Source organism: Anomalospiza imberbis, chromosome 9 (genome assembly GCF_031753505.1).
Source record: "Anomalospiza imberbis isolate Cuckoo-Finch-1a 21T00152 chromosome 9, ASM3175350v1, whole genome shotgun sequence".
NCBI classification, from domain to species: domain Eukaryota; kingdom Metazoa; phylum Chordata; class Aves; order Passeriformes; family Viduidae; genus Anomalospiza; species Anomalospiza imberbis.
The window spans coordinates 25827938-25855702 of NC_089689.1; the positions used below are offsets into that span (position 1 = coordinate 25827938).

The following is a 27765-nucleotide window of genomic DNA, read 5'->3' on the forward strand; positions in this document are numbered from 1 at the left end:
TGATGTTAGTCAGGATTTTCAGAAGACTGGACATCTCTTTGGTTAAGCAAACAAATTTTATGCTACCTTTAATTATTGAATCAACCAAATATATTCTGTGCACAGATAAATCTATACTCATCTACTCATAGAGACAGATGGAATTTAACAAGCTTATTTCTGATTCATTCACAGAAAGTGTCAAGTAAGCAGAAAAATCAGGTATTCTCTGTGATAATTAACAGATCCTGACAAAACACAAAGGAGTTTACAAACCTTTTGACAGATGAGATACTGAAATCACCAAATTTGAGAGCTAATTCTTAACCATATTAATGCTCCATAGCAGAGATATACACAGAGCAGAAGAAAATCACTGATCTGTACCAAACATCATCTCAAAGCTGGTCTGTGATCTGGTGCTACACAGCTGATTCATCTACCTAGGCAGCTCACAAACACAGTGATGCCCACCATATAGGATAAGAAACAACCAAACATCTTTTATGCCAACTCTGCAGCACCCTGGCATAGACAACAGAGGAAGCTTTCCTAGTGACAGTAGCTGCCCTTTTCCAGCTGTCTCTGCACAGCAGCTGAAGGCAGCCCCAAGTAACTTTCCATCCTTAGCCTAGAAAACCTGACCCAAGTCATGAGTCCACCTGCCAAAGGGATGGGCTGTTTTATCTCAAAGCACTGCACAATACCTGCTCAACAAGAAGATCTTCTAAAGTTATTCCTGGAAACAAGAACGATTGAACTATCATTGTGTTTTGAGTGAGCAGACTTGTATTCTGGAAGGTAAGCACAGATGTGAAAGTGCTGAAGGAGATTCTTTTCCCCCATTCAAGCAGAACTAACAGCATCTACCTAGTCAGGGACAGATTCTTCCCCAAGCACTAATTGATGGAACAGTGACAGTAAAAGGGAATAATAATATTCTAGAACAATAGAAAAGACTGAAGCACAATTTTGTGGAGAACAAACTTGGTAATGCCTGAGCTGTAATTGCAGTTCTGTGGAACCCTTCCCCATCAGACAGAAATTACAGATATGCCAACTTCAGGGAGCTGTAGTTTTAGCTTTCTTAAGTGAAAGATGCAGTAAGAAAGCTGTTGGTGTATTATATAAAACAGTCCTCTGGTTTTTTTTTGTCCCCCTTGCCCTAAAGGCATTGTTGTTTCATTATAATTAGTGCTTTCATCTGAATTGTAAGATGAACCATTGTATTTTTCTTCATAAAGCAAGAAAATCTGACAGTGATAAATAAAGAACAGCTGGCAAGGAAAATATCTGTAACCCACAGATTGTTTATGCATCCTTTGGAAAAGGGCACAATAGTCAAATTGTTCCTTGTAAGTAAAGAACTTGCTGAATTCCCTGTTTAAATTATAAATCAGCTTCTCCAACCCTTAGTTAGAGTCACATCACTCATTCTGATTTGTCATGACTGCTATATTCAAAATACTTCTTATTTTATTAGTGGTATTTTCCTGTCCTCTAGAGGACACTAGAGATATGTAGGGAGATAACCACTAGAGATATGTAGGGAAATGTTTTTCCTGCATATAAGCATTTTAGATTTGAAATCTCTTCTTCCAAATCCATGCACAGTATTTTAAGTTTTCAAGCAAAAGTAACCCTAAACTGTCAGTTCGGTTAAGCTGAAACATTTAGCTGGATACAACTGTTGAGAAACATTTCAAAGCTGATATTCATGTTTTCAAACTTTATAAATAAAATACTAAAAATGAAAATAATTTCAAACCAAGAAATAGAATCTAAATGTCAATATAAAAAGCTTTGATGATTTTAAAATTTAAAAAATTAATTTTGTCATAACATATTTTTTCTACAAGTTTCAGCTTAGGGAACAGTTTGGTTTAAAAAATTGACAATACTTGTTCTTTTGAAAAAGTCTTGCTAGCTTCAGAGACTACCAATCTATTCTGCCTTTAGCTATACTGAAGTCAACAGGAATATATCATTGACTAAAATTGCAATATCAATACTCTCTCTGATTTTATGAATCACTTGGTTTTACTGAATACTGGGAATTGCAAGACACCATTTCTAGTTGTTTACTGCATGCTCAGTAAATGTGTTTGTCAAGCCATTAAGAAATTGGGAACAAAGAATTCATCGAAATAGTTTCAGAAAACCAAAACAATTGAAAGAACTGACTTAAAATAATATCATGTGAATAATTCATGCAGTTAACATGTAATCAGCATAATTTTAATAATTTAAATAGAAGAAAGGATGTAAACCAGATTTCTTTTTAAGGTTTAAGAAGGTAAGAGAACACTAATAGACAGCCAGGTGATAAAGGATGAACTTTTCCCAAGTTTCAGTGGGAAGTTGTATGCAATGAAAAGGTGTCCTTGTATGTACAGATGGAAAGTTGAGGGTAAATTATCTCAATGCCAGGGGAAGATTTTAGAGCAGAGGCATACTTTTGTTATCAAGCTCTAATAAAAAGCTAAAATACTGCAGTTATGGCAAGTGGATGTATCGGTATCTCTGGATGTATGTGGATGTATGTGTATCTCTGTCATTTACTGTGAAATTTTTCTGCCCTGTGAATATTTAATCTGGTCTGACATAGTTCTCTGTCAATTTTATCTGTCAATTTAAAGTTCAATGTTTTTCTAGCCTTTTACCTCTGACAATTTCTTCTGATTCCTTCCTTGATGTCTCCTTCTGACATAATTAAAGGTTGATTGCCCACTCCACAAAGTACCTATTGAAAAGTATTCTTAAAGCATCTGTTAGTAGGTCAAAACACAATAGACAAAAGGAGGAGAAGGGGTCCAATGGAATGTATAATGATTTGAAGAAATTTTATTTTCTATCTCTGGTTTAGATCATGATCAGAGATTATTTTCTCACTTTTTCTATTAACAGCAGGACAACAAAGAATAAAGGAGATATTTAGGATGCTTATGTTGGCAATGTGTTGAAAGGGGAGCCCTGGATGGAAGAGAATCATTCCAGTTCGGTGCCAGGACTGGTAGTTTAGCTAATTAGATTTCAGAACAATTAACTCTGCTTACTTGGTGGAATCATTCTGAACTGGGTCTCAAAGAAAGCTCCGGCCATACTTTTGTGCTGCAAAACTCAAGATGAGCCTCAACCTCCTGTGCTTCTGCTAGAAAAACCACTTCACTGCCCAGGATCAAGGACAACTGAATCTCTGTAAATCTCACTGAAGAAAATCTCTCATTAGTCTGTCCTAGGATGTGCTTTTCCTTATGCGCTGTACCGGGTACAGAAGTTCAATAACTGCTACCAATGAACAAAAATTACCTGAGCCTCCTGTGCATCCCGATCTTACAGCAAGTACTTGTCTATTTTATATCCTGCAAGAAATCAATTCTAAGCACTTCAATATTTATTGAAAATCCTCCTGAAGAATCCTTGTCCAAAATATTGTGTACTAGTCTGAAATGTGCCTGGTCCTTCCAAGTAAGCAATACTCTGAACCTCTTGTTGGAGACAGGTTTTTTTAAGGACACACCTAATTATTTTCTTCCTTCCAAGAGCATTTTGTACACATTAAAGCACTGCATGTAAAAAACCTGCTGCAGATTTCTGCATCATGTAGTGTTCAGACTGGTGCTCTCAGTGTTGGACTTGGCTTCTTGCATTGGAAATGTCTCCTTTCTGACATAAAGCATATGAATTAATCAGTCTGTCATCTTATTTTCCTCTCATTTAGTAGAGTTGCTAATACTAGGCAAAATAATTGTTAGTTAACTAACAAGCGAATGAAATTGCATCCTACATGGAGGCTGGTCTTAAAATATACAGTATAGCATGAAGAAGTTCTAAATTAACAAACAAAGATTGCTGTATACCTCCTATAGCTACAGAGAAGTGTTGGAAGGACCAAGTTCTTAGCATCTGTAAATATTTGGCTTTTTTGTGTATTAAATCGCTAAGACCCAGCTTATAAACTCACATTCTTGTGGCTCTCAGTTGGCTTGAATATCAGAAATGCAGGAAATCAGCTGTTTTCAGGAATCATCTTGAGCCACAGGAACTGGGAATAATGCAGTAAAAAACACTTGAAAAAAAGTCACTTGTGCTTCTAGCACAATGCTAGTTGGTTAGTGATCGTAGTTCATAGACTTTGGTAGCTTCCAAAATAAGTTAAAAATGCCCTCAATATATACACCAAGTCTGATAATCACAATTCCACTGGTCCCCTTTCCTGTTTGCAATAATTACCTGTTGGGAAGAGCAGGATGACATCTCTGGGACTCGATGGTGACTCACCAACGAGTGACCTCATGGCAGGGGACTGATTTTGTTACCACTCTTCTAAATACATTTCAGCCCTTGATTTATGAGCTGAATGGATTATTTTCTAAAATGAACAGACAGTGAAGCATCTGTTATTTCCAGAGAAGTAATGAATGCCCAGTACTCTCCTGACTGTAAGGCCAGGTTTTCTTTTGTGTAGGCTTGTAGCAGTGAGCCAGCACACTTGTTATTTCTCTTCCTTTTGCATTCCTGTGTGGAAGATAAGTCCTTTTAAAGTTACTATAATAATTGGTGCAAGACTTAAATCAGTGAAATGACACTGCATTATTTCAAAAGAAAGCCCACGACGTTTTTTACACTTAAAGGCAAATATTTCCATATTGCTGATAGCACAGAACCATAGAATATCTCAATTTGGAAGGGACCCATAAACTCATTGAGACCAGCTCCTCACAGAATAATCTCATTCACATTCTGCCAAAAAACATGGGCAATTTCCAGATATAAGGGCTCTTTTTGTAGAACAGTTAGGATTTCAACATTTCTACACCCAACAGATAATGTGGAAAGCTGTAATGTTAGGCAGATTCCTACTTATGTTTGGCCTTATATAGGATGCTGACTTTATTTGCTTATATAATCACAATTCTTGCATTTTTTAAAACAGGATTTGAGACTTTCTGAGAACAAATTGCAGTAATATAAAAACATTACAGTTTTCCTATAGGCATTATTCTGAAACAGAAAAGAGATTAGAATTTAGCGTGGGAGCTTCTAATGTAAAAATGTCTAGTGTAATAAAAATTCTGAATTTTAGACATATAATGAGATAAAAAAAACAAATTTCTATTGGAATAGGGAGTGCAGTTCTTGTGTCTCAGCCTGAACATTTTGAATATAAAATTTAAAATGCAATTCAACTACAAAATAGCAACCAGTGACTCAAAAAAAACCCCATCAAAACATTGAAGTTCATCTCCTTTTAACCTTATCTTTATTTACATTGATACAAATTCTGATTTAAAGTCCAACAATATAAAGAAGCATGTGAAATCACAGTCATGCCTGTGCACTCACAGCTAATAGTGACTGCACTGGCTCTGAAGCAAAGGGGCTTCATACCATACTTATGTTTACAAGGTTGTACATGTGCAAGATGGAAGCATTCCACAATAACTGAACCAGCCGACTGGGAAAAACATCTGTGTGCTGCTTTAGAAAACTTCCTGATATGAAGTGAATCAACATGGACCGCTAGAATACATCCACAACATAAAGTGATGCGGTGACATCGGCCTTTTTTGCAGTTTTTTTCCACTGACTGTAAAACTCAATTACCTACACACAACTCTGCTCATAGGCTCAAGCTTTTCAGGAATCCATCCAGAACTCCCAGCCCAAGACAAGCTCTTGCAGTTTTTTCTTCACCTGAGGATCCCTTGCTTTATATAATTCAGATGATGTAATTATGGCTGAACGCCAACCAGGCCTTGGCTGCCTTGCCTTCACAAATTTCACTATTTGGAAGTTATTCTGTGAACAATTAAGATTTGACTCTTACTCCAGTAGGATGGAGTCTCAATTATACCAATGGCAAAGCAATTTCTCAGCAGATCTTTGTGTTAACCTTTAAATTCAACGCTAGTTACAGAAAAAAACAAGCAAACCACAACCCTCCCCCAAAACCAAACTAAAAAAATGTTCTTTTTTAAATTTTAGAATACAGCTTTTCCAATTTTTCAAATGAATGTTAAATGCTTTATTCTAAATTTAATACATATCGAATGTAATGAGGATCAAAACAAAATATGAATATTTTTAGTGAGATGAAAACCAAGAATGTTTGCTACTGATGGAGGAACTATAGTAAGGAATGGTAAAGTAGAACATTTTTAGTCTAATATGGTAATAACTATATTCTGTTACTGAAACTTATAGTAACCTCAGAGCATTGGGAAAAAAAAGGCTTGATATTGATCTTATGGATGAAGTCACTAAGCATGTGAGTAATACCATTTTCCTAAAAGCATGTAACAAGTGAAAGAAAAGCAAAGAATAGAGCTTAATCTTCTGCTTCCAAGTCTGTACAGATGTCTCTACTACCTTTAGCAAATCCAGCCAGAGAAAGCAAGCTATCATGTGAAGGTTGATTATTTTGGTACCAGTTAAACAAGAAATAGACAGCAACAGACAAATGCAGTAATTACATTTGTTTCCATAAGATAAGTAACAACGCTACTGCAAATTAAGGTAGTTTTGCTTGATTCTGCTTTGACTACTTCTCTTGAAATGTCCATGATGCCTAAGACAATGAGCTGCACTGATACATTCCACTTCAGTCGCAACAGAGAAACAATTCCTGTCAAAATCCCTGGTGGAAATTCTAGGCATAGAAGAATGATGAGAAGATGGTTAGGATGAACAGATACAATATATCTTATAGCTTCATCCAGTTTCTAAGAGAACATCTGATTACTGAGACTAACACAGATGAAATGAATTCCTCATCTGAGATATAGTTGGTGATCATTTCACCAAAGCAGGACTGAGGAGTTGAGGACCTGACCAATGGCTCACTTGGCCCAGCCTCAGAAGGTCCAGTCTGTCACTCAGAGCAATTCCATTTCTTACAGATTGTATGGTAATCAGGTGCTCTGATAATGAGGGCTACGTAAGATTAAGAGATAACAGTTGCATTTCAATAACTACTGTGTAAATGTAATTAAGTTGAAAGACCTGTAGCTGTCTCAAAGACATAAAAACCATTAAACCTCCTGTTATTATTAGCAGTCTATATCCTTTTAATGTTCAGAGCCATCTTATCAGAGGATAAGCTATGTTAGGTGTTCATAATAAGAATATACTTTTTACTTTTCCTTTGGATTATTATTAGCAGTCTATATCCTTTTATTATTAGCAGTCTATATCCTTTTAATTTTCAGAGCCATCTTATCAGAGGATAAGCTATGTTAGGTTTTCATAATAAGAATATACTTTTTACTTTTCCTTTGGATCATCTGCTTATGTTGGACAACTGCTGCTTGTATCCACTGCTGAAGTGTAAAGGGATTGCAAGCTGAACAAGGCTTTCTAATTTCAGCCAAAGACAGGAGGGCTATGGAAAATGTTTCTCTTTACAGCATCCCCAAATCTAGTAGTGTTCAGAGATGGAAAACAAACTCACCTTCAGCACCAGAAATGAGGAACAAAACTGAGCTTTGGAAGCTACAAAATAAAATTGAATATCTGTCAAGAAAACAATTGCTAAGAAAGGCTTGTGAGCAATGTAACAATTTCAGGAGTGAAACACCCTCATATCACAGAGCACTGTAAAAATGAATCACTATCTGTAAGATGATCATAAGTTTTACCAAAAACCATGGCTGACGTAATTTTGTATTCCCACTAGGTATGGTTAACATTCAAAACCAACTTTTTGACCATGCATTAGAAAAGAGCAAGAAAATAAAGTCATTAAAAACTCATTGTGAAATGAGCTGAAATTTCTCCAAAAGTTGTGTGGTTATTAGCTCTAAGTATGGCATTTCTAAATTCTGAGGAACACAATATTCTTTGAATGTAATTCTGTACATGTAATTTCTTCTGTTTGAAAACAACTAGAGAAAATGAGCAGAATTTCATGTTTGCAATGACATGAGTCATCTGAAATATTTCAAACCACCATACAGAGTTTTGCCATGTGAATTAATGAAATAAGAGAGTCACTGTTTGTCATCATATGTGTGAAAGAGAACTAAATGAAGCAGACATTTTTCCAGAGGATTTAAACATACTTGCTGACAAAAAAGGAAACAAGCAGACAATTTATGTTCTTTCCCAAACTTCATAGGTAGGGCACAGATTTCCTGTTACTCCAAAGACTGGTCATCTTTGCCTTGTCCTTTCAATTTGTCTCTTTCCTACTCCCATTTCTTCACCCTATCCCTGTTCCCTTTAACTGCCAAATCCCAGCCTTCAATTCTTACATTTGTCACATCGGTTCCAGTTTCCTAACCCAAAATGGGTCAGAGCCCAACTCTTTGGCCTTAACACCTTCTTTCACACAGGACAGAAAACTTCAGTCCCAGCAAAAAAGCTTTTTAAAATAAGAAGCAAATGTAAATAGGTTCCTGTAGGAAGTTTCTCTCCTGCTGCAGAATTTTAACAATAGATAATGTTACCCCCTACACAAAGTATAAAGACATTTGCGTGGTAGGGTTAAAGAGGAAGAATTATTGCTGCTATTGGTATCTGTATCTCTTTGAATTATAAATTAGAATGAAAGTTCTCTGTGATGGCTAAGTGACAGAAAGGATTCTGAGCCAAGGCACACAAAAATATGCAAAAGAATGTATATAATTTTATAACAAAACAACTTTAGATATTTGAAAAATATGCTTAATAGGACTAAATCTAAATTATTGGCCTAAGAGTTTGAACAAAATGAAGAAAATGAAAAGCTTCAGTTTGAGTTTACCATGAAAATGGTGGGAAGTTATTTTATTGTATTATTTATTCACTGATATGTAGAAGTCAGCACTTCAAACTTGTTTACTCAGGTATTTCTCTTTAATCTTCAATTTTAGACAAAGTATATTCAAAGTGTGATAGAAAGTGACAATTCATGTAAGCCTGTGAATCTATAATTTCATGGTTTGTTGCTTAGTGTAGAATAAATGCTGAAAATATCAAGAAACTTACATGTTTTACAAGGGCTACCTCTGATGGAGATCTTGCTTAAATAGTCTGAAATAACAGGCCCATCATTTCTAACTGTCTTGTGATTGAGGAACTCTGTTTCAGAACTATCCCCATAATCATCCCCTACATACAGGAGCTACATACTTGCTGGATCCCTTTAAAATTTGCATCCTTCTATTCAAGTAGAAAATGCATTGCAACATATATTTGTGTCTCTAAAATTATAAATAATCATATCTTACAAGCAGGAAAAATGAAAGCAAAGTTAAATGCTTGAGGCAGTGTCAGATTGACTTTTTTTTTTTTTTTGTAAGTAAGGAACATGTCAGTTTTGTGCTTTCTACTGAGATAAGTAAAAACTATTTTCCTTTCTGAAAAGGAAAAAGAAATGAAAACCACTCCACAAAGACAAACTGCAGTCAAGACTATTTGGTTAGGTTCATTTTTGAAAACTATTTTATACATCTGACTGTTCTACTTCTAGATAGGAAAGTAAGTGTAAAAAGGTAAGATTTGCTTCACTGAGTCATTATTCTGAAATACTTACCAATAAAAGCACACAAACACTGTAGAGATTGAGGCCATTACACAAACACAAATTACTTATCAGAGCTCCATCCTCACTGCTGAATTACCAGTATCAACACTTCCTACTTCTCTGTTTTACTGATTTTCCCTCTTAAAATTTTGGTTGAAACCTTCTTTGAGCATCAACTTCCTGAGGCTCAAAATTGCTTTCTCCTTCTTCATTCTTTAGTTCTGTGAAGCAGAGACAGTTGAAAGTCAAAATCTATACCCTATATTGACTGGGGGAATCAATTAGAAGATAATGTGTGTGAAGTACAGTTAAAATTACTAGGAAGATTGATAGGCTCTAGAGTGACATGAAAAACTCATAATGATACTTTATCTATGTGTTCACTTGCACAGAGAGGATCTCAAAATGCAAACACTTCTGCATACAAGTGTCAGACAACTCCATCACTATCACAAATCTGCAGAATTACAATTTGGAAAGCAACTTGCTCACAGGTGGTTGGATTGAGAGCAGACCCAAGATGTATCATATCCTCTTGATAGATTTCAGTCCCTCACTAATACACACAGTTCTTTTTTAGTCCTCTGAGTGACAGCATCTCACTATGCTGCAAGTACACCCCACTTAAAACTTCTGTGCCCCTTTCTGTTTTGAGCCTTATGCTGTCATCTGCCTTCCTGAAGTGCCTGCTGCTCATGTAGCATGATAAAATATGTTATCTACACTAACTCTGATGTCAATTTAACTTTTTACTCCCAATCAGAGCTTGTTACACCGTCTTGGCATGACAATTTTGTTTAATTGCATAATTTGCCACCAGATTACTTTTGAAAGTGATTTATGCAGCTCTTTGCCAATTAATAACTAGGTTATGCTCTAAAGGAAAACCTTGCATGTAGGTTTGAGGATTGATGCTGATCTAGACCCCTATATCATAGTTCATAATTAACTTTCTGTGGAAGGTTCGCTGGTAGAAACGGGTCCCACAAGAGTTAATATGAATATTGTTTTTTAGCTTTTAAGTAGCGGTCAGTGCAGAAGCACAATTCACTTTGAGTTGTCTCTAAATGGAATAGCTAAATCAGGAAGTTTTAGCTTCTCTCTCAAGCCTCCTTTGCTCTTAACTGTATCAGCCAGAAAAACTCCTGTAATTTGCTGGAAAATTAAACCAGCCCAGTTCTGCTGGCCATTATCTTGTAGAGTCAGGATAAGTAAATAAGGGGCTATACACTTTTCACAATAATTTTAGTTTAGATGAAGATCACAATTATTTTTAATGATTACAAAAATGCTGTTCTAATTATTGCATAGACAATGTACAAATTTTTACATTTATGAATTCATCTGGAAGGCTTGAAAGCAGTTATAAGAAAGAGAAAGCTGCAGTTCCATGGCCCCAAGTATTTTGAAGACAGGCTTTAAGTACAGCCATAGCAGTCTCTTGGAAACCAATGTGAGTAACAGTAAATCAGTTAAAGATTTGCAGAAGAGTCTGGGTTGCAAGCACCCAAGAAAGCCTGCACATTTTACCAGAATTAGAGCTAGAGCTTTGCTGCACAAGGGACTCATATTCACAAGGATGATAGTTCAGCACTCAGAGCATAGAAATATCCTTGTTTGGATACAATTCTGAAAGCTGCTCCTGAATACCTGGGTATGTTGTCTCTTATTCCAAGTGTCCTACAAAGGTCTTGGATCTGTGTTTCTCTGAAAGTTGGATGACCTCATTCTTAGGTTGAAACACACTCCTCACTCAGCAGAGAGAACTTGTCATCTGTGTAGTAACTTAAATTGGTTTCGGTATTAGTGAAGAGAGAAGGAAGCATATTTTATGAGGTCTAAACAACTAACTCTTACTGGTAGAGGTCTGTGTTTTGTAATTGGAATGATAAAAATGTAAGACGTTTACTTCTGACATAAAAGATGATGCACATGTTCCACTGGTCGGTGAAGAGCCTCCCATTCCCACTTCAAATCCTGTTTCTGACAGTCTCATCAAAAGAGAATGGGTTTTTATTTCAATCCTCCAGCAATTATGTAGTTAATTCAGTCACTGAGGTAGATAACTCAAATATAATTTCAAATGTTTCATATAAATCTTTCCAAATAATTGCAACAAGAAAGCATGCTAATTATTGTCACCCAGTAATCATGGCAAGTACAAATTGTACTCATGCTATAAATGAGTATACTGATTGATGAAACAAACAAATGAAAAAAGTTGTTGCCACCCCAGAATATTTCAGCTTTCTTTGAAATGAAATTTCTTTAAGTTTGGACAAAGGTCCACCTTTACTCCAACTCTGACACAGGTCTACTCATTAAATATGAGTCCAAGTTTGTTTAAGACTGAGCGTAAAACTGTCATGGGTAATTTTATTTGTTCCTCAGTAATATTTCTGAGAGGAAAATAGTTATCTGAGTTCTGACTAGTGAGAGAAAAATCTCCAAAAGGAAAACAGCAGTATGAAATACAAAAATAACCAACAATATTCTAGATTCCTAAGTTCCTTGGCCACTTGATTTGGGAATGCTCACTTGAAAATGTGAACTGAATGACTCCAGGGTTCATGACTCTCTGCCCTGGTTGTTGAATTCTGGTATGAACAGAACCTCAGTGAAAACAGATCAAGAAAGGATAAGACAAAGAAAAAAACAATCCCAGACAGATAAAGAGAATCAGAGAGAAACGTAAGGATGGCAATTCATATTTTGGAAGAAAACAGTTATTAGCAACTGAACAAGGTACATAAAGACATTTCAAGAGATTAATACCAATAAGACTGGAATTGGACATTTCTCCATCCCAGGAAGTTGTAAGACTTAAGTCTCTCTTGTGAACACAGGACTGGCAACTTCACAAAGTCTTGAATCAAAAACCATGACATTTACCCCTGCACTTCTTAGTTTCAACCACACCACCTATTGTTTAGCTGACTGATTCATACACATGATCTGGGCAACCAACTGATGGCTTTTGAGCTGAGATTCAGCCATCCTTCCCTCATTAGAGACTTTCCTCAATCGCAGAATAACTTTCCCCATGTCTTTGTGACTCAAATGACCAGGAGATTGGTCTCTTAATCTCAAATAACACAAGACACACAATTAAATCTTAACACGTACTGACACTATTGACATAACTGAGGTGAAAAGGCTGCCTTGTGGTCTTTGGTAGATAATTTTCCAGTATACATTTCAAATAAGTCAATCCTCAATTTTATAATGAAAATAATTGATCTGATTCTATCTGATTTCATCAGAACAACTCAAGTGAGGAAGTTACAACTCACAAAATCTCTTTGTCATCTAGCCTTTTTCTTTGTTGATATTCAATACTCCTTGATTTCTCCTGATCTCCCCTTTTCTGGTGTCTTTGCACCTGCCACATCACTGTCATTCATCCTCTCACTTTGTGCAGTGCATCTTTAAGCGTTGAGCCTGGTTTTGAGCTGGAGCTTTCCCCCACTCATCAAGCCAAGGTGGCCTGAGTCCCGCAGAAGTGCGATCCCTCCCCATGCTCTCCTTGTTTTGCCTGTCCTGAGACCACATCCAGGTTATGAGTAAGGACGGACCCCTGAAAGCTTTCCTCCACAGCGGACCCAGCGCTGAGGGACAGCCGTACCGCAGCCTCTGAAACCGCAGCCCGGGGCGGGCCGGCCCCTCACGGCGCTCTCCCGCCCTCCCCTGCCTGCCCTGTGGCGGCCCGGGGTCAGTGGGCGCGGCGGTCCCTGCCGCCAGCGCAGTCCCCTGCCCGCCCGGCTCCACCCGCCACAGCCGCCTCGCCTCGCCTCGCCTCCCCTCTCCTCGCCTCGCCTCGCCTCGCCTCGCCTCTCCTTCCGCCCGGGTGCCACCGAGCCGAGGCGCCAGGCGGGCAGCGGGCAGCGGGCGGTCGCGCCATGAGCGCCGAGTGCAGCAGTTACCTCAACGCCGACAAGGTGCTGGTGAGCGGGTTCAGCTGCCCGCGGGCGGGCGGCGACGCCCGCGCCGTGTTCTGCTGCGGCTTCCAGGACGTCAAGTACTGCTGCGATGACCCCCACAGCTTCTTCCCCTACGAGCACAGCTACATGTGGTGGCTCAGGTAGGGGAGCGGCGGCGCCTGCCGGGGTAGAGGCTCCGGGCGGGAGACCCGTGGTGGCTCGAGCTCGGCTCGGGTGTGTGTTTGTGAGGTACTTGTGGCCGGGCACTTTCAGGCTGCCTTTGTCCCGCCGAGAGTAGCGGTAGAGTTGCATCTTCAGCCCAGAGAGACTTTTGCTCGTGCCAGGGTAGTTTCTGAAGGAAATAACTCGTGGTCTTCTTGGTAAGTAAGCGCTGGGAAACGCCTCTGGCACAGCACCCGGAGCATCTCCCGCCCTTCGGGCGTGAGGGGAGCGGCTGTCTCCGGGCCGGAGCGCCTAACATGCTGCGTGCCATAAAGTTCCCAGTGACTTGAGCTACTTTTCCACGTAAGATAAAGCACTACGTAACTTTCCACTTGGAAGGGGCAGATAATGAGCCTGGTGCTCTCCCGGGATAGTGCAGGGATCCGTCTGGCTCTGGCTGGATCTCCAGCAGCGGCAGGGAGAGCTGCACTCAGCCAGCCCGGCTGCTTGCTGTGCCTGATTCCCCCCGGGCTCCACAGCATCCAGGCTGGCCGTGTCACGATGTTAGTACACCTCTGCATGGGGCTTCCACTCTGTTTCTTACGGACTTGTTATTATCCTTGATTTTGTAAAATCCCCTTCTGGGCTTGCTTATACCGTCTGCTTCTGCAACCCTGGTGGCAGCAGTCACTACCTGCTGTTTGAATATAGATCCTTTTATCTGTTTTATACGGTTCCCTACTACTTTTCCTGAGTGCCCTCTAGAATTAGGATTGTGAGATTTTGTGAACAGCAATTGCAGGTTCAGTTTATGCACGGTGTTAAAATATTGTGAGCATTTGGAGCATCTATTTTCAGCTTTTCACCTTTCCAAACTGAACAGCTTTTGGATTATCCTTGAGGCAGATGCTATGTCACGCTGATCGTTTTGGTTGCATCTCATCCATAGTGGTTTTCACTCCACAGGGCTGATCTTGGAGGTGCACAATCTAGAGCTCAATGCCCAAGGTGTGGGTGTGGCAAGACTCACAGAGTGGAGAAACGTGGCCTCCAGTCTCGCTCTCAGTTCCATTCTGTTGGTGGCCAATGTGTTGATGTGTTTGTCTGCCAGTTCACATTGACACCACGATTTCAGTGAGCTCTCACTGAAGTCTCTAAAACTTTTCTGGAGTTCAGAACTGCCTGTTCTGAGTTTATTGCTATGTAAGCTTGGTTTTGTTCTTTATACATTACATAATGTACACTGAAACTCATATACATCACTTTTGCCTGCTCACTCAGTTTCTGTAAGTCTTGTAGCGTTCCTTGCCCTCAGCATTGGATTGCTTGTAGGGGCTTAGAATCATCAGAAACTCAGATTTCCTTCTTCACCAGGTCATAGATGAAGATATTAATAAAAATTAGTCTCAGTGACATTTCTTTATACTGAAAAGAGACCACTTAAGCCTTGCACTTTGCTCCTTATGTTTTAAAGCAGCCTTACATTGGTAGCAAAACCTTTCCCTAATCCTAAAGAAATTCAGTCTTTTTAACCCCACTTTCAGTGCAGGGCTTTGTCCAAAGACTTTTTGAGACATGTAACTCTGTCTGCTGGCTTCCTCTATCCATGTGCCTATTGACACTTCATAGACTCCAGCAGGTTAACAAGGCAGTGTTTTCCCCTCATCCTAATGCTGATCCTTTCATTAAAGATTTTATGTCAGGAAGCTGCAACTGCCATCAGCTCCCTGTTGGGTGGAGCATGGTAATGAGATGATTTGGGGTTGAGGCTTTACCATCAAAGCACCTGTCGCTCATATTTGGGGAGGGTGAACTGGTATCATAGCCAGGCTCAGATTCAGCACTCTGCAGCCAGACACCCTCAGCACCTCGGCCAGCAGCTCTGCAGTTCCACATGTGAATTCCCTCAGGGCTCCTGAGTTACTGCTGTCCAGTACTGTGGACTTACAATTTTAGTTTATGTGATCTAATATTTAATGTATTATTAAAAATCTACTTGGTCTGGTGCAAAGCGTGGGTTCATTGTGGGGATCTCCCAGCCATCCCCCGCTGTGACAGACACACAATTACTTGGCTTCTCTAATGTGAGAAGAGATCTCCAAGTGTCCTTTTTTACACTTCTGCTATCAGATACCCATAATGTTTTAATGCTATATTTTTGCATAGCCTTTGACTGTTTCAATCACAGTAAACCTTCTCAAGATGGCAGAAACACTGAAGGAATAAGTTAGTATTGCATCACAACATCTCATCTGGATGTTGTAGTGAAAACTCTTAAAGCTTGATCTTTTCAAAAACTACATCCAAGAACTGAATCCCAGGAGAGCCTTTAATGAAAAAATACCTCTCTGAAAGCTCTCCCTTTAAAAAGATTTTGGAGAGTCTGAGAAGTGACTGCTTAGCCTTCATCTAAGTCAGAAATTTGGGACCAAACTTTGAAAATTAAGGGTTTTTTTTTTTCCTTCTTTCTACAGTAGCCCTAAGCTGCTAAAAGGACTCATGGAAATTGCCATTAGTGGAGTTTTGATTGTGCTTAACTTCTGCCATAAATGACTATATTCATTGTAGAAAATAGGTGAATAAATACAATTTACCTCTCTAAGCAAAGTTACTGAGTGGTTAGAATTGAACCACTTCCTATAAATGTTTTCAGTAAAAAATAGAATGATCTTTAGTTATTAACACACTAGAAACATTGTAGTATTACATAATTTTGAAAACTGTATACATTTTCACATGACAGTTCAATTAGTAGTTTAAAGAAAACATAAAAATAACATTTTCTGGCCTCTCAGAATGTTTTGGTGATAACTAGACTCTTACTGATATTGGTTGGTAACAGCCATATGATAAAATAATCCTCAAAATGCTTCTTTCAGCCTTTGAGAAGACACTTTTAATACATGAAACCCTTAAGATTTAAAACTAAACAAGAGTTAGGCAAACCAGTCAAGGTAAGTCTGGAGATGGAAGGGAAAGGACTTGGAGGCTCTGATGGGGGAACTGTTTTAGGTTTTGCTGTACTCCAGAACCTGGGGGTTCTTTTCCTAAATCTTCATTTGCTTGACTCCCTCCACATATTCAAAAGCAGTGACTGCACCACAAGTGGTTGGTGGTATCGCAGGGATTACTTCAGTTTGGTGGCACACCAGGTAGAATTTCAGGAAACTCTTGCACATCTCACTTGTGTTTTCCTGCTGTAGGAGGGACATGGCCAGACCCGTTGGCATCCAGCTCTGATGGAAGCAGTTCATGGGGAAGCCAGCAGCCTTGGCAACCCAAAGCAATAGTTGTTTGCAGGCCCTTCTTTTTTCTTGCCAAATCTCTACTGCCTGTACTATGTTTAGAACTAGACACTGCCCTATCTTTTAGCAACATGGAACCCTCTTTTCCCCTCCCACTTCTGCAAAAACTGCAATATTTGACAACATCCTAACACATGCTGTACTGGGAGCTGCTGGACTATCATAGATAATAGACTATTGAGCAAATCTGACACATTTCACATTTTCTGTGGAATTTATTATATATAATTAACAATATTGTTATTTTATGTATGGAATTAATAATATTATTAATTTCTGACTTATACTTTTTTTGCTGGTATTTAAAATAAAATAATACAGGTTTCTTCTTGTTTTTTTTTTTAATGCTAGATCTTGAAAGACTTATTTCCTCAAAGAAGAGGGAAGGATGCATTTTGTTGTCTCTTACATTAGTCAGGAGCCCATGGAACAGGGAAGGCAACATTAGGAAAAGGCAGAATTCATCAGAAGGTTATTCAGCTTCTGAATCCATAAAACACAGATGCTATAAAACACCAGTGAGCCAAACACCGAGCAGCTCAGCCTCCAGAGCAGTGTGCTGTGCATGCACATGCAGTTATCACATCTGCTTTACCTCCCAAGCTGAGTGGAAGGGGAGAAATGCTGAACATGTGGTATCTGTACTGAACTGCAGCAGTTATGTTCAGTCAGCCTTTTTGTTCTCTTTGTTCTAAAATATTTTATGCTTATTTTTGTCACTCTTCTATGAAGTCTTATTTTTATAATGGCTTCTTTCAGTATCAAATAGAATTCTAATATCCATTCCAAAGCTGTATCTTTTCAGTTGCATGTAATAATACATATTTGATTAAAATTCTGTCAAGCCACATATAAGTTTTACTCAAAATGCCTTCTTAATTAATACCCATAGAGCCATGGTGGCCTAATACTGAGGCCAAGCTTTGCTTGGCTGTACCAACCTCCAGGCATCTGTTTTGGCTTTCCAAAATAGCAAGTCTTTTGTTCCTCTATGCCCATTCTTCCAGTCTCTCGAGAAGATTTATTTATGTGTTTTGCAAATACTATGGACGACATGTCACTGCAACAATGGCATTGGGAACATTTGATTTACTTGGATCGGGGTGACTCATGAGCTTCCTTTTAGTCTGTCAGTGGGCAATACTGTCTCTGCTTAGCCAATATTTAAATTTTCCCTGGCTTTTGATGGTGTGGATGGACTAATTTTATGAACTAAAAATAACTGTAGGTGTGTGATGCTGAGCATCCACTGACAGACAAGTTGTTGGACCCACTCAGCACCTCTTTGGACACAGTCTGGGGGATCCCTGGGGAGGCTGCTGACAGAGTGGAGCCTCTCTGCTGAGCGAAGCCTTTGGCTGTGCTGCAGGCCTGGATGTAGCACTCAGTGTAACAGCAGTGAAATGTGTGGTATGGCTCTATCTTTATGTGGAAAATAACTTAGGAGAGTTCTGTTTGAATCTCCTACCAAACATAACATTGCTCATGTCAGGGTTACCCCATGGCCTTTACTGCCATCTTCATGCCAGCTCTGTGCTTTGGGATTGAGTGGGTTGTTAATGCAGGAGGTTTTGCTCACTAATGAGGTCACAACTGTGCAAGAGGTACTTTTTAGTTTGCTTGTTTAGTGTCTGCTGTCAGAAGACTGATCTCCAAGACACACACTGAGACCTATAGACTGTTACCACGTGACTGCTGGGTGGCCTTCAGGCAGTGTTTAAAGAATGGAAGGTGGCAAAATGCTTTTAGCAAGGGCTTTTTAAAGCAGATATGCAGCACCATGGTAATTGCTGTAGAATCTAGAGGACATGCTGTAAGATTGTTTTTATTTTCAGAGGAGTGTAATTGTTAAAGTGGTCAGTGATCATAGATATTTGGTATTTTGTTTTTGATAACAGCTTTACCTAGTAAAGAATGAAAGAAAGTATTGTGTTCTGGTTAAGAAACATCAGTATTCAGAGCTGTGGAAGACATATTAAATTTCTCTGAATTAGATAAATTAAGAAACAACCCTCCATCCCCAAACTTTAACCAAAATTAACCTTATAGAACTTAATTATACCTTCTCTGTGGGTTGATGGCTTCAGCAGTTTGAGAACAATCTGGTATGAAAACATAGTGTGTTTAAAAAGAGTAAGTACAAATTGTCCTGATTCCTGATTCATTCAGGAAGTGGAATCAGAGTATCTATTTGATTTTGTGATGCTGGTGAGCTCTTCTCATGTTGCTGCTGGAGCACAATAAACATTTCTTGTAGCACATAACCTATGATGAGCGTTTGGCCTGGAGAGTTCCTCAGGTTCTTCTTGCCTTTTCCTTTTGTAATTCCCAAAGCATCTTAGACAAGTTGTGTAGTGATATTGAAATGCATTGTGCTCTGCAATACACAGCTGTATTGTTCATGTCATCTTCTACATCTGCATGGAGGAGAGCTACAATCAAGAAGTAACAGATGTCTGAATAGAAAATTGTAGAATCATTAATATGTATTTGATCTATTTGGCTTTAGGGCAGCTGAGTCTGCTTAATGTTTGGATAATGGTGAGCAGCCTCCTTCGTCCTGCACTGCGGACTGAAATTTAAATGGAATCTTACAATAAATCTTCTACTGTCATGACAAAAAAGCACAAATAACTATTTCTGAAGAGCCTTGGTTGTATCACATGGTTCTATGGCTATTCAGTCCTCTGTAATGTGTATTTCTTCTATTTTGTCTATTTGGGTCAAGGTGTTCCAAGTGAAAATGCAAAATAAGACCAGAACCCAGGTGAGATCTCTGAGTGTAGGTCATATTCAGATTCCATAGTAAGCAGAATATTGCTTGCCTGCAAATTTTTCTTGAGCCAAAAAACAGTAAGGGAAAATTTGCTTAATATGTACTTATATACACAAACATAAGGATATCCTACTTAATGCAGACGATAAATACCATGAAAAATCTTCAGAAGAGTAAAGCTGTTCTTTGCAGAACCATTTTGCTGATAACAAATTATTTTAGCTGTGCATGGAGCTAAATGTTTTCCAAACTTCCTTACTGAATCTGACCAGTAACTAATGAAAACCTCATGTGAAAGTCATAGCAATATCTACTGTTCTCATCCTGCTGATTTTAAGAATTTCTCCTGTGGACATATCTGTGTGCTGGTGCTGTGGGAGCTGGTAGAGAAGCTTTGCAGTATCTTAAATGTAAAATTCATAAAAACATCCCAAGGCACAATTCTTCTCATCTTCCTGCAAGGCCACAGTAGAGTTGACTTCTCCCTGATAGCAGTGATATATAAAGGCATTTCTATGACTAGAGGAAGGAGCCTGTAGAATTCAAGACATTAATCTCTCTTCTGTCCTTTTGATGTCTGTCAAAATTGTAAATGTACCAGAGCAGTAATATAAGGATTCTGAGTCCTCAGACTCCTCATCTGTGACCAAAAGGCTGCTGTTTAAATTCACCAGAAGTCAGGATCTTTGTCATGGACCGTAGAATAGAGGACTGGAACACGGAAGGCATCAAATGGCCCAGGAGAGTGTAGGAAATGATAGCTTGACTGTATTATATTGGATCTTTTATTTCATCATGAGAATTTTATGTTAGGAAAAGACTTGAAAATAAGGGTTGGAAATCAGGAGAGATTTCTGTATATACATATACTGTCTCACTGTATGCCTATGGGAGATGTATAAAGTAGTTTTTATTCTGCAGGATAGCACCTTGATAAAATCTGTACGTATAGTACTGTATGTTTGGCCTCCAGAGTAATTAATTCCTTCTTCTTTGATGCCTTTGATTCTTTGAGTAAAATAATTCAGCTTTAGTTTTCCTTTTACTGTGACAGAGATCATGGGAGGATTTCTCCAGTCTTGACTGGAGATTTATTTCGTTAATGCAAAGGCACAACAGTGATCACAGTACTCCACCCTGCTCTGCAGAGCTGCTAACAGAATTGAATAACATAGATTGCATGGTTTTTTATACTATACAAATGGCATTTCAGACTGAAAATACAGCTTTAATAGTCATGTTGTTTGAGCTGCCTGAAACCCTAGAATCCCTCTCTGTGTGTGCACTGAAGAACTTTTTGATCTCACTGATATCAGCATGAAATTATTTCTGATTTTCATAAATACACTTTAAATCAGACTCAGGAGTAATATGCATGAAATGGTCACTGAGGGCCAGATGTTCAGCTGCTGTGTGATGACATTGACTCTTCTGAGGGCAGTGAAATAACTGCAGTTTATGCAGTCGAAGTATTGAGCTCTAAACTTTGGTTTACAGTAAAATACGCAGTTATTCCCATGCCTGAGTACAAGTAAACCCCAGACATCATCTTGAACATTGTTTTAATGGGTCCTCTATTCTGTTTGTACACTTAATTTTTTTTTGTTTTTCTCTCTTAGTGTTGGAGCACTCGTGGGCCTGTCAATAGCAGCAGTGGTCCTCTTTGCTTTTATCATCACTGTGTGTGTTCTCTGTTATTTGTTTATCAGCACCAAGCCACGCAGCAAACTTGATACTGGTTTGAGCTTACAGACAGCAGGTAAGACCGGTTGTTATTGATGTGCTTTATCACTTGCAGAGGAAAAGCCTTCTTCTGTCTTTAAATGGATGTGGAGGAATCCAACAGTGTGTGTTTTCTTTCTGATGGGAATGTCAAGATGAAATCAAGATGTCCTGCTGTATGCCTGCTCTGTGAAATCTGTACCAAATTCAAGACATTTAGCAGGAGCTTAGTATATTCATTTAGGAAGAATGTAGCAGTTTGCAATTCTGAGTGAGGGTAAATTAGCCCCTTTATCAGGAAAAGACTTATTGACTTAGTTGCTCTGGATTTCCTGTCAAGAGTACATAAACATATAGTAGTGATTCATTTTAGGAATAAGAATCTCGGGAAAGATTTTAAGTGTATTTTCTTGTGACAGAGAGAGGTCATTCCTTTTTTTTTTTTTTTTTTCAATTATTTCTGACATAGGATCCAGACTTTGAAGTCTAAGACTCTTTGTTTCAGTAGCAGTAGTCCATGCCTTTGTGCCCAGACTGTGTTGGCAAGATGCCTGCAGGAACAGTGCATGTAGTCTGCACTAACCCACTCACATGGGAAAATTGCTGCTGCTGCACCAGTTCACTACATTTGTGAAATCTGACTGCTGGTCTCCTTGGCAAGATGGGGTGTGATAAATTTCACCCTTTGTCTTGGACTTCCTAAATATTTAAATGATCTGCTTCAGCAATTCAACCAGTAAAGTTGTAGGAAATAAAAGGAATGTTGTACTTATGTAGGCATTTGAAATTCACCAAGTTGAAAAAGGGGAATAATTCTAGGAAAAAAGTCCCCTCAGCTCATTTTTTCTCTTTATTTGTTATTTTAAAATGCTTTTATACCAGCATGGCAGTAAATGACCAATGAGTTACTGTAATTATAGCCTATTATAGAGCAGTAAGAGAGAGAGCCTAGTTAACACAGTCCACTTCATATCAAGCTTCCTATGTCTAATTTTGTTCTCCAGAGAATGTAGGCTTTGGTTTAAAAGTGGTTCATAGAGCTGTCAGAACTGCAAAGCCTCCCTTTGTAGCTGTATGAGGTGAACAAGCTGCTAGAGTCACACATTGAGCAAACTGCTACTAATCTGCAAATTGAAAACTTCACACTTGTCCTGGAAAGAGAGTGGAATTAAGACCTGCTAGCTAGAACAGCCTAAATAAACTCTTGGGTGGGATGAACAAAATGCTGTCGTGCTCTTCTACAAGATGGTTGTGTCTTAATTACAAACTAGCATTATGTTTTTGAACGTGTTGCCTGTTTAACTTCTTTCCTCAGGTTATCCTGCTATGGCACCAGCTCTTAATCCATTGCCAGGACAGCAGTGCTGTATTTCTCATGCCTTTTATTTTTGTGCCAGACATGTTTGGCACGTGGGGAGCAGGGAAGGAGGCAGGTGCTACTGCACCACTGCTGCCACAATTCCATCTTTCTGTACGGACACGAGCCCTGCTGCAAACCCACATACTGCTTGGTTGGCAAAGGCTGTTCCTCTCTTCCTATCATGAGGTGAACAGCATCCCACTAATGACCCAGCATTCATGTTGGCATTCCAAGCCACAATTCCAAACCTTCTGAGGCTGGGAAGCTGAGGGATCTTTGCTTTTTCCCAGCCATCTTCTGTGTGGTTTGGAGCTTTGCTTGGACAAAATTCCTTTGTATTTAAACACGGTTTTGACTGCTCTCATCCTCTGTTTTTCGCTTTTATTATTCTGCTTCTTTGGCTGCTTCAAATAACTGTTATTTCACATCCAAATTCTCATAGCTTGGCTGTTGGTGAGGTGGGTTGCTGTAAATTGAAAGCCAGTTGCTTTGCCAAGGTTGAGAGATCTTTGGAAATATTTTAGGATTTCACTGACAAGCCTGAGTGCTTGCCTTCATCATACTTGGGTTTCTTTTGCATGGAAGTCATGCAAGGGCTGAGTGCCTGACAAGATGGCTAGTTAGCTGCTTGCAGCCCTGGGGAAAATAAAAGCAGCCTCTCTCCTCATCTTTCAGTTCTTTTGAGAGTGCGGGATAACTGTACATAAGCAATAAAAAATAAAAAAATTAAAACAGTTTTTAGACACTTCAGAAACCTGCAGGCCTGAGGGCCGTGAGCTTTAAGTACGAACTCAGTTCAACACAGCTTTTTTCTGAACTAGCATAATTTTGCCTTTAGATGAAGGCTGTGTCACACTTTAGTTGTTGTGCAACATCTGCATCCCTGGAGCACTCATAGAGCACTCATTTTTGAAAGCAGTATTTTTTATTATATTCAATTTCACCCATAATACATCAGCTCAGTAGGAGTTTCGTATCTCATTAAATGTAAAATTGGTTATTTTATGCCTTTCCTATCTCACATAATAGCAAAAGTTGGTCATTGTTCTTGGGCTCATCCTAGATCTCCTAAATACAGAAGGGGAGTTGTTGAATTTTTACAGAAATAATTTCCAGGTCGATGATAAATCTAACAATAAACTGAATATGAAGCCCTTTATTAAAGTTTCTGATTCTACAAAAGGCATATCAAATGGAATTTTCTTCTGTTTAGCCTTAAACAAATGGTCTTCCATAGCATCAGCACTGACTATTACAGATTGGGTTCTTGAGTTAGCTAATGATATTTTAGCCCTAGCAAAAATTTACATTTTAATCTGAGCATTGAATTTCAGAAAAAATGAGCTCAACCACTGGTATAGACAAGAAAGAACTACTTAAATGTTACTGGAGGTAGACATTTCTATTTGTGGAGTGCACAGTTGATCCATAATATGCAAGACAGTATTTGCAGGCAAACACATATAAATGAAGATCCTGCATTTCAGTTGCTCATTAAGCTCTTTCCAAGAGAAAGTATTTTTCATTGAACCCATTTTAGATGTTTTTGTTTCTCCCATTTGAAGGCTGGAGACCTGTAACAGTGGTAAAAGAAGGCCTCAAAGAAATCCAAGCCCTGAATATGCAAACATGATGTATTTATTCAAGGTGAAAGGGAATTTTGTCATACGTTCTTCTGTTAACAAAAACCTTCTCTCTTTGCAAAAGGCTTATCCCCTTCAAAATGTGGGGAGCTAGGAAGTCACAGGATTTTAAGTGTTTTGTTAAGGCTGAATGAATAATGCTAGAACATCCCCACAGTGCAAGATGAGGAGGACTGAGTAAATATTGCATAATTGTCAGGATGGGAGTTGTAAACAGGCAGAAAAGGGGAAATCCAGAAGCACACCTTGACTCTGGGAAAGGTGCACATACACTTGCCTTGACCAGGCAGCTGATGGGAGAGCAGTGACCATCTCAGCTGGCCTCTGAGAACGGGCTTTGCCATCAGAGATAAAAAAGGTGGAGAGAGCCCCTCCACCTTGGTGACTCAAACAGTTTTTGAACACATTTTTTGAGTTGTCCTGGTGTTTCTGCCAGGTCTGGTAGGACCTTTGAGAAGATGTGTTCCATGCCACTGCAAAGCATGAATAGCAAATTACATTTTATGATGGTAACTAATACTTTTTCCTTAAAACTTAGCACAGGAAGACCTCTATAAATGTGTTCAGAGTCAGACAGCAGGGACCTTTGTGTTGGAGTGTGAAAGAATTGTGGCCTTGTAAATTAATCATAAGTGCTAGGGAAGATGTGCTTTAATAGAAGTTATTAATTCCTTATTCTTGCAAAGCAGTGACATCATAATATGCAAAAGTTCATGATTTCATTTCATAACAAGGAAAAACACAGCTTGAAAAATAGCCAGATGACTTTTCTGTCCCTATTTCTCTCCTTAATTAAAAATTCCTCATGGAGTTATTCACATATGTGAAATATTCAGGTGTTTTGATGAAAAAGCACAAAACTCTCACACATTGTCCGTCTTAGCTCAGTACAGTTATCTGACTATTGGTTGTGAAAGCAGACAGCTTTTGTCTGAACTCAGATGCACCGCTTGGCCTTTGGAGTGTACATTCATAATTGTGCCTTCTAGGTTTAGGAATATTTTTAACTGTATGGTGTTCTTGTAGCTGGCTTTAAATTTCCCCAGTTTTATCTTTGCCAGTCATCTACCTCAGATTTCTGTATGGGGAAAAATCATCCAAATGGGCTCAACTGTTAAAAAAAAAACAAAACACTTCTTTTCTTTTTTTTTTTTTTTTTTTTTTTTAAATTATGAAATGAAAAAATTTCCATTTTGAAGCCAGGAATTCAAATTTAGTGGAAGGGTACATCACTAGACAAGATTAAATTTTGAAATGTCTTTATTGGACTCCTTAGCTTTTAAATTTCCCAGACTTTCTTGTAGCAGTGAGATTTTTGCAGCTCATTAGGAATCAGGTTTTTTACCACAAATATACCCATAGCTGCTGTAGGCTTCAAAAATAAAGTGCCCTCCTCTGTAACTGATAAGAATCTTTTTTTCTTCTTTTTGTGTTTGTTTTTTTCCCAGCTGAAATAACTCAGTTGTTTTCAACTAAGATCTTAGCTTAAATACTATTGCGCAGATTTTTTAAATGCTAAACTATCAAATCCCATTTTTGCATTTTTGAAACCAAATTGCAGTTTTTTCAATTCAAACAAAATAAAATAAAATGCAGCTTTCAAAACACTTCAATAACAAATAATTCCCCTTTCCCAATCTGCTTTGCTTCAGTTTCTTATTAAATTAAAATATTAGCATTCTCAACTTTTCACCCCTTTTTGGGCATAGGGAATCTGTTTTTAAATCCCTTCCTCACACACTGGCTTGGAGAAAAGTACCCTGCCCAGATAAATTTATCTTTTCTGTCTCTTTGTGTTGGCCTGCACTTGGGAAAATGGAAAATGAGGTCAAAGACAGAATTGAACTAAAGGGTAATGGGAAATACAGGGTGGCCTGTGAGGAAGATTGATGTGTTCCATAAGGAGAATTAGATGACAGGATAAAGCAGGGAGAGGCTTTGGAGCTGGCAGATAAAGGAGAAAACTGCAAGGAGCTGAATGCTCCTGGGAGCTTTTGGAGGAGGGATGGGACTGATGGAGCTGGGAGCAGCAGAGCAGGGAGGCAGCGATGCTGGAGGGGATGGAGAAGGTCCTAGGGGCCTGGAAGTGGAGCAGTGGCTGTGGGTGGGCTGGGGAGCAGAAGCCTGGTGCCTGGGGAGAGAGATGGAAAGGGAGCCTGGCAGAGGGGCAGTCATGTACAGGGTTGAGATTTAGGGCAGAGAAAAGGGAGAAGAGACTCCAAATATGGCTTGTTATTCATGGATCTGGGGACTATCGTGGGAAGCATAGTAGCAGAAAATAAGGACTGGAAACAGAATGAGGAAAATGGGAAGGGAATGAAAGAACCAATATCAGGTAAGAAAGAAAATAAAGTTGAAAGTGTGTTTAGGAAAGTCTTTTCTTCTAGAACTTTGTTTTCTCAGCTGTCAGCAGGGATCAGTGGCAACTGGCAGAGTATCTCAATCCTCCCTTCCTACAGTGATCCACTGGAGGCTGCCTTTGCTTTAGTTACTCTGGTCAGTAGGGCAAACTCGAGTTATCTGCACAGAATCAAAAGACTCCTGCCCTTCTGCTCCAAGCAGGTTTCTGTATCAGTTAGCTGGTGGAATTTTAACTGTTACTTACATTAACCTATGAAGTTGTGCTATGAAAAACCATATTCAAATGCTACTAAGCTTCAAAACCAAACACTCAAAAGATGGGAGATGCCAGAACTAAAGATTTTGTGGGAAATTGGTAAAATGCTTAACTAAAAATAGTTTTATCTGCTCCTGTCAGCACATTAATCTTTCAATAAACCTTGGGTAACACTTGCAAAGAAATATTGTGAACCTCCCTACACACACTCAGAGCTTTGGGGTCACTGAATGAAGGTGCACTGAAAGCAACAGTGACTGATAATGTTTGGAGAGGGAAGAAAGTTTGAGATTTTTGGTCTGTTTTCTTGAATATGGGAAATTTTTAATGCGATTTCTTTCAGGAGACTTTCTGATTTCCTGCTACAAGCCCAGCTTATACCACAGTGCTGCTTCCTTAAGCTGCTCTTCACTTTGATGTTTATTCCTTTTTAACACAAGTATGCTAATAATTGCATCCTCCCTAAGGCCCAGGAATGCAAAGTGGAATGGATTCGATCTGTCTCATCCTCTAAAAATTGCAGAAGATTCCAGGAACTGTGGTTTTTCTAGTGCAGTGAGCGTTTCTATGTATTACTACATGCAACTGATGGAAGAATAATATTCTTAATTCCTCTGAAAATGCCCTTGTTTTACAGACAGTGAGGCCAGAGGGAGTTCGATATGTTAAAGACAGAGGCACTGAATGGATTCTACCAATATTATGAAGAAAAGAGGTACCATGAGAACATTTTATCTTATTCTGTTGTATTTCTATACTTTCTACTCTATTTT

General features: G+C 38.9%; 2 protein-coding genes across 4 annotated transcripts in view; both read left to right on the plus strand.

The window, feature by feature from the left end:
• The window catches only part of SCP2 (sterol carrier protein 2), a 155416-nt gene that overhangs the window by 43255 nt on the left and 84396 nt on the right, over nucleotides 1-27765 (plus strand). The gene's annotated exons all lie outside the window — the stretch shown is intronic.
• Nucleotides 13167-27751, plus strand: SHISAL2A (shisa like 2A). 3 transcript variants are annotated; one of them, XM_068198784.1, is made up of 4 exons: nucleotides 13167-13568; nucleotides 21270-21408; nucleotides 26623-26710; nucleotides 27630-27725. In XM_068198784.1, exons 1-4 carry the CDS (start codon nucleotides 13387-13389, stop codon nucleotides 27659-27661), a joined length of 441 nt encoding a protein of 146 aa, XP_068054885.1. In that variant the 5' UTR covers nucleotides 13167-13386; the 3' UTR covers nucleotides 27662-27725. The 3 variants fall into 3 exon arrangements, with proteins under 3 accessions (XP_068054885.1, XP_068054883.1, XP_068054884.1); XM_068198782.1 differs by lacking the exon at nucleotides 26623-26710 and having other exon boundaries at nucleotides 13294-13568; nucleotides 21270-21409; nucleotides 27630-27751; XM_068198783.1 differs by lacking the exons at nucleotides 21270-21408; nucleotides 26623-26710; nucleotides 27630-27725 and adding an exon at nucleotides 14536-15278 and having other exon boundaries at nucleotides 13294-13568.

What these genes read in the sequence shown, in the direction of transcription:
- SHISAL2A (XM_068198784.1), top strand. Translation starts at nt 13,387, where the DNA reads ATGAGCGCCGAGTGCAGCAGTTACCTCAACGCCGACAAGGTGCTGGTG. An exon ending in GTTTGAGCTTACAGACAGCA is followed by an intron (nt 21,409 to 26,622) that starts GGTAAGACCGGT and finishes TTCATGGATCTG; the next exon opens with GGGACTATCGTGGGAAGCAT. An exon ending in AATGAAAGAACCAATATCAG is followed by an intron (nt 26,711 to 27,629) that starts GTAAGAAAGAAA and finishes CTTGTTTTACAG; the next exon opens with ACAGTGAGGCCAGAGGGAGT.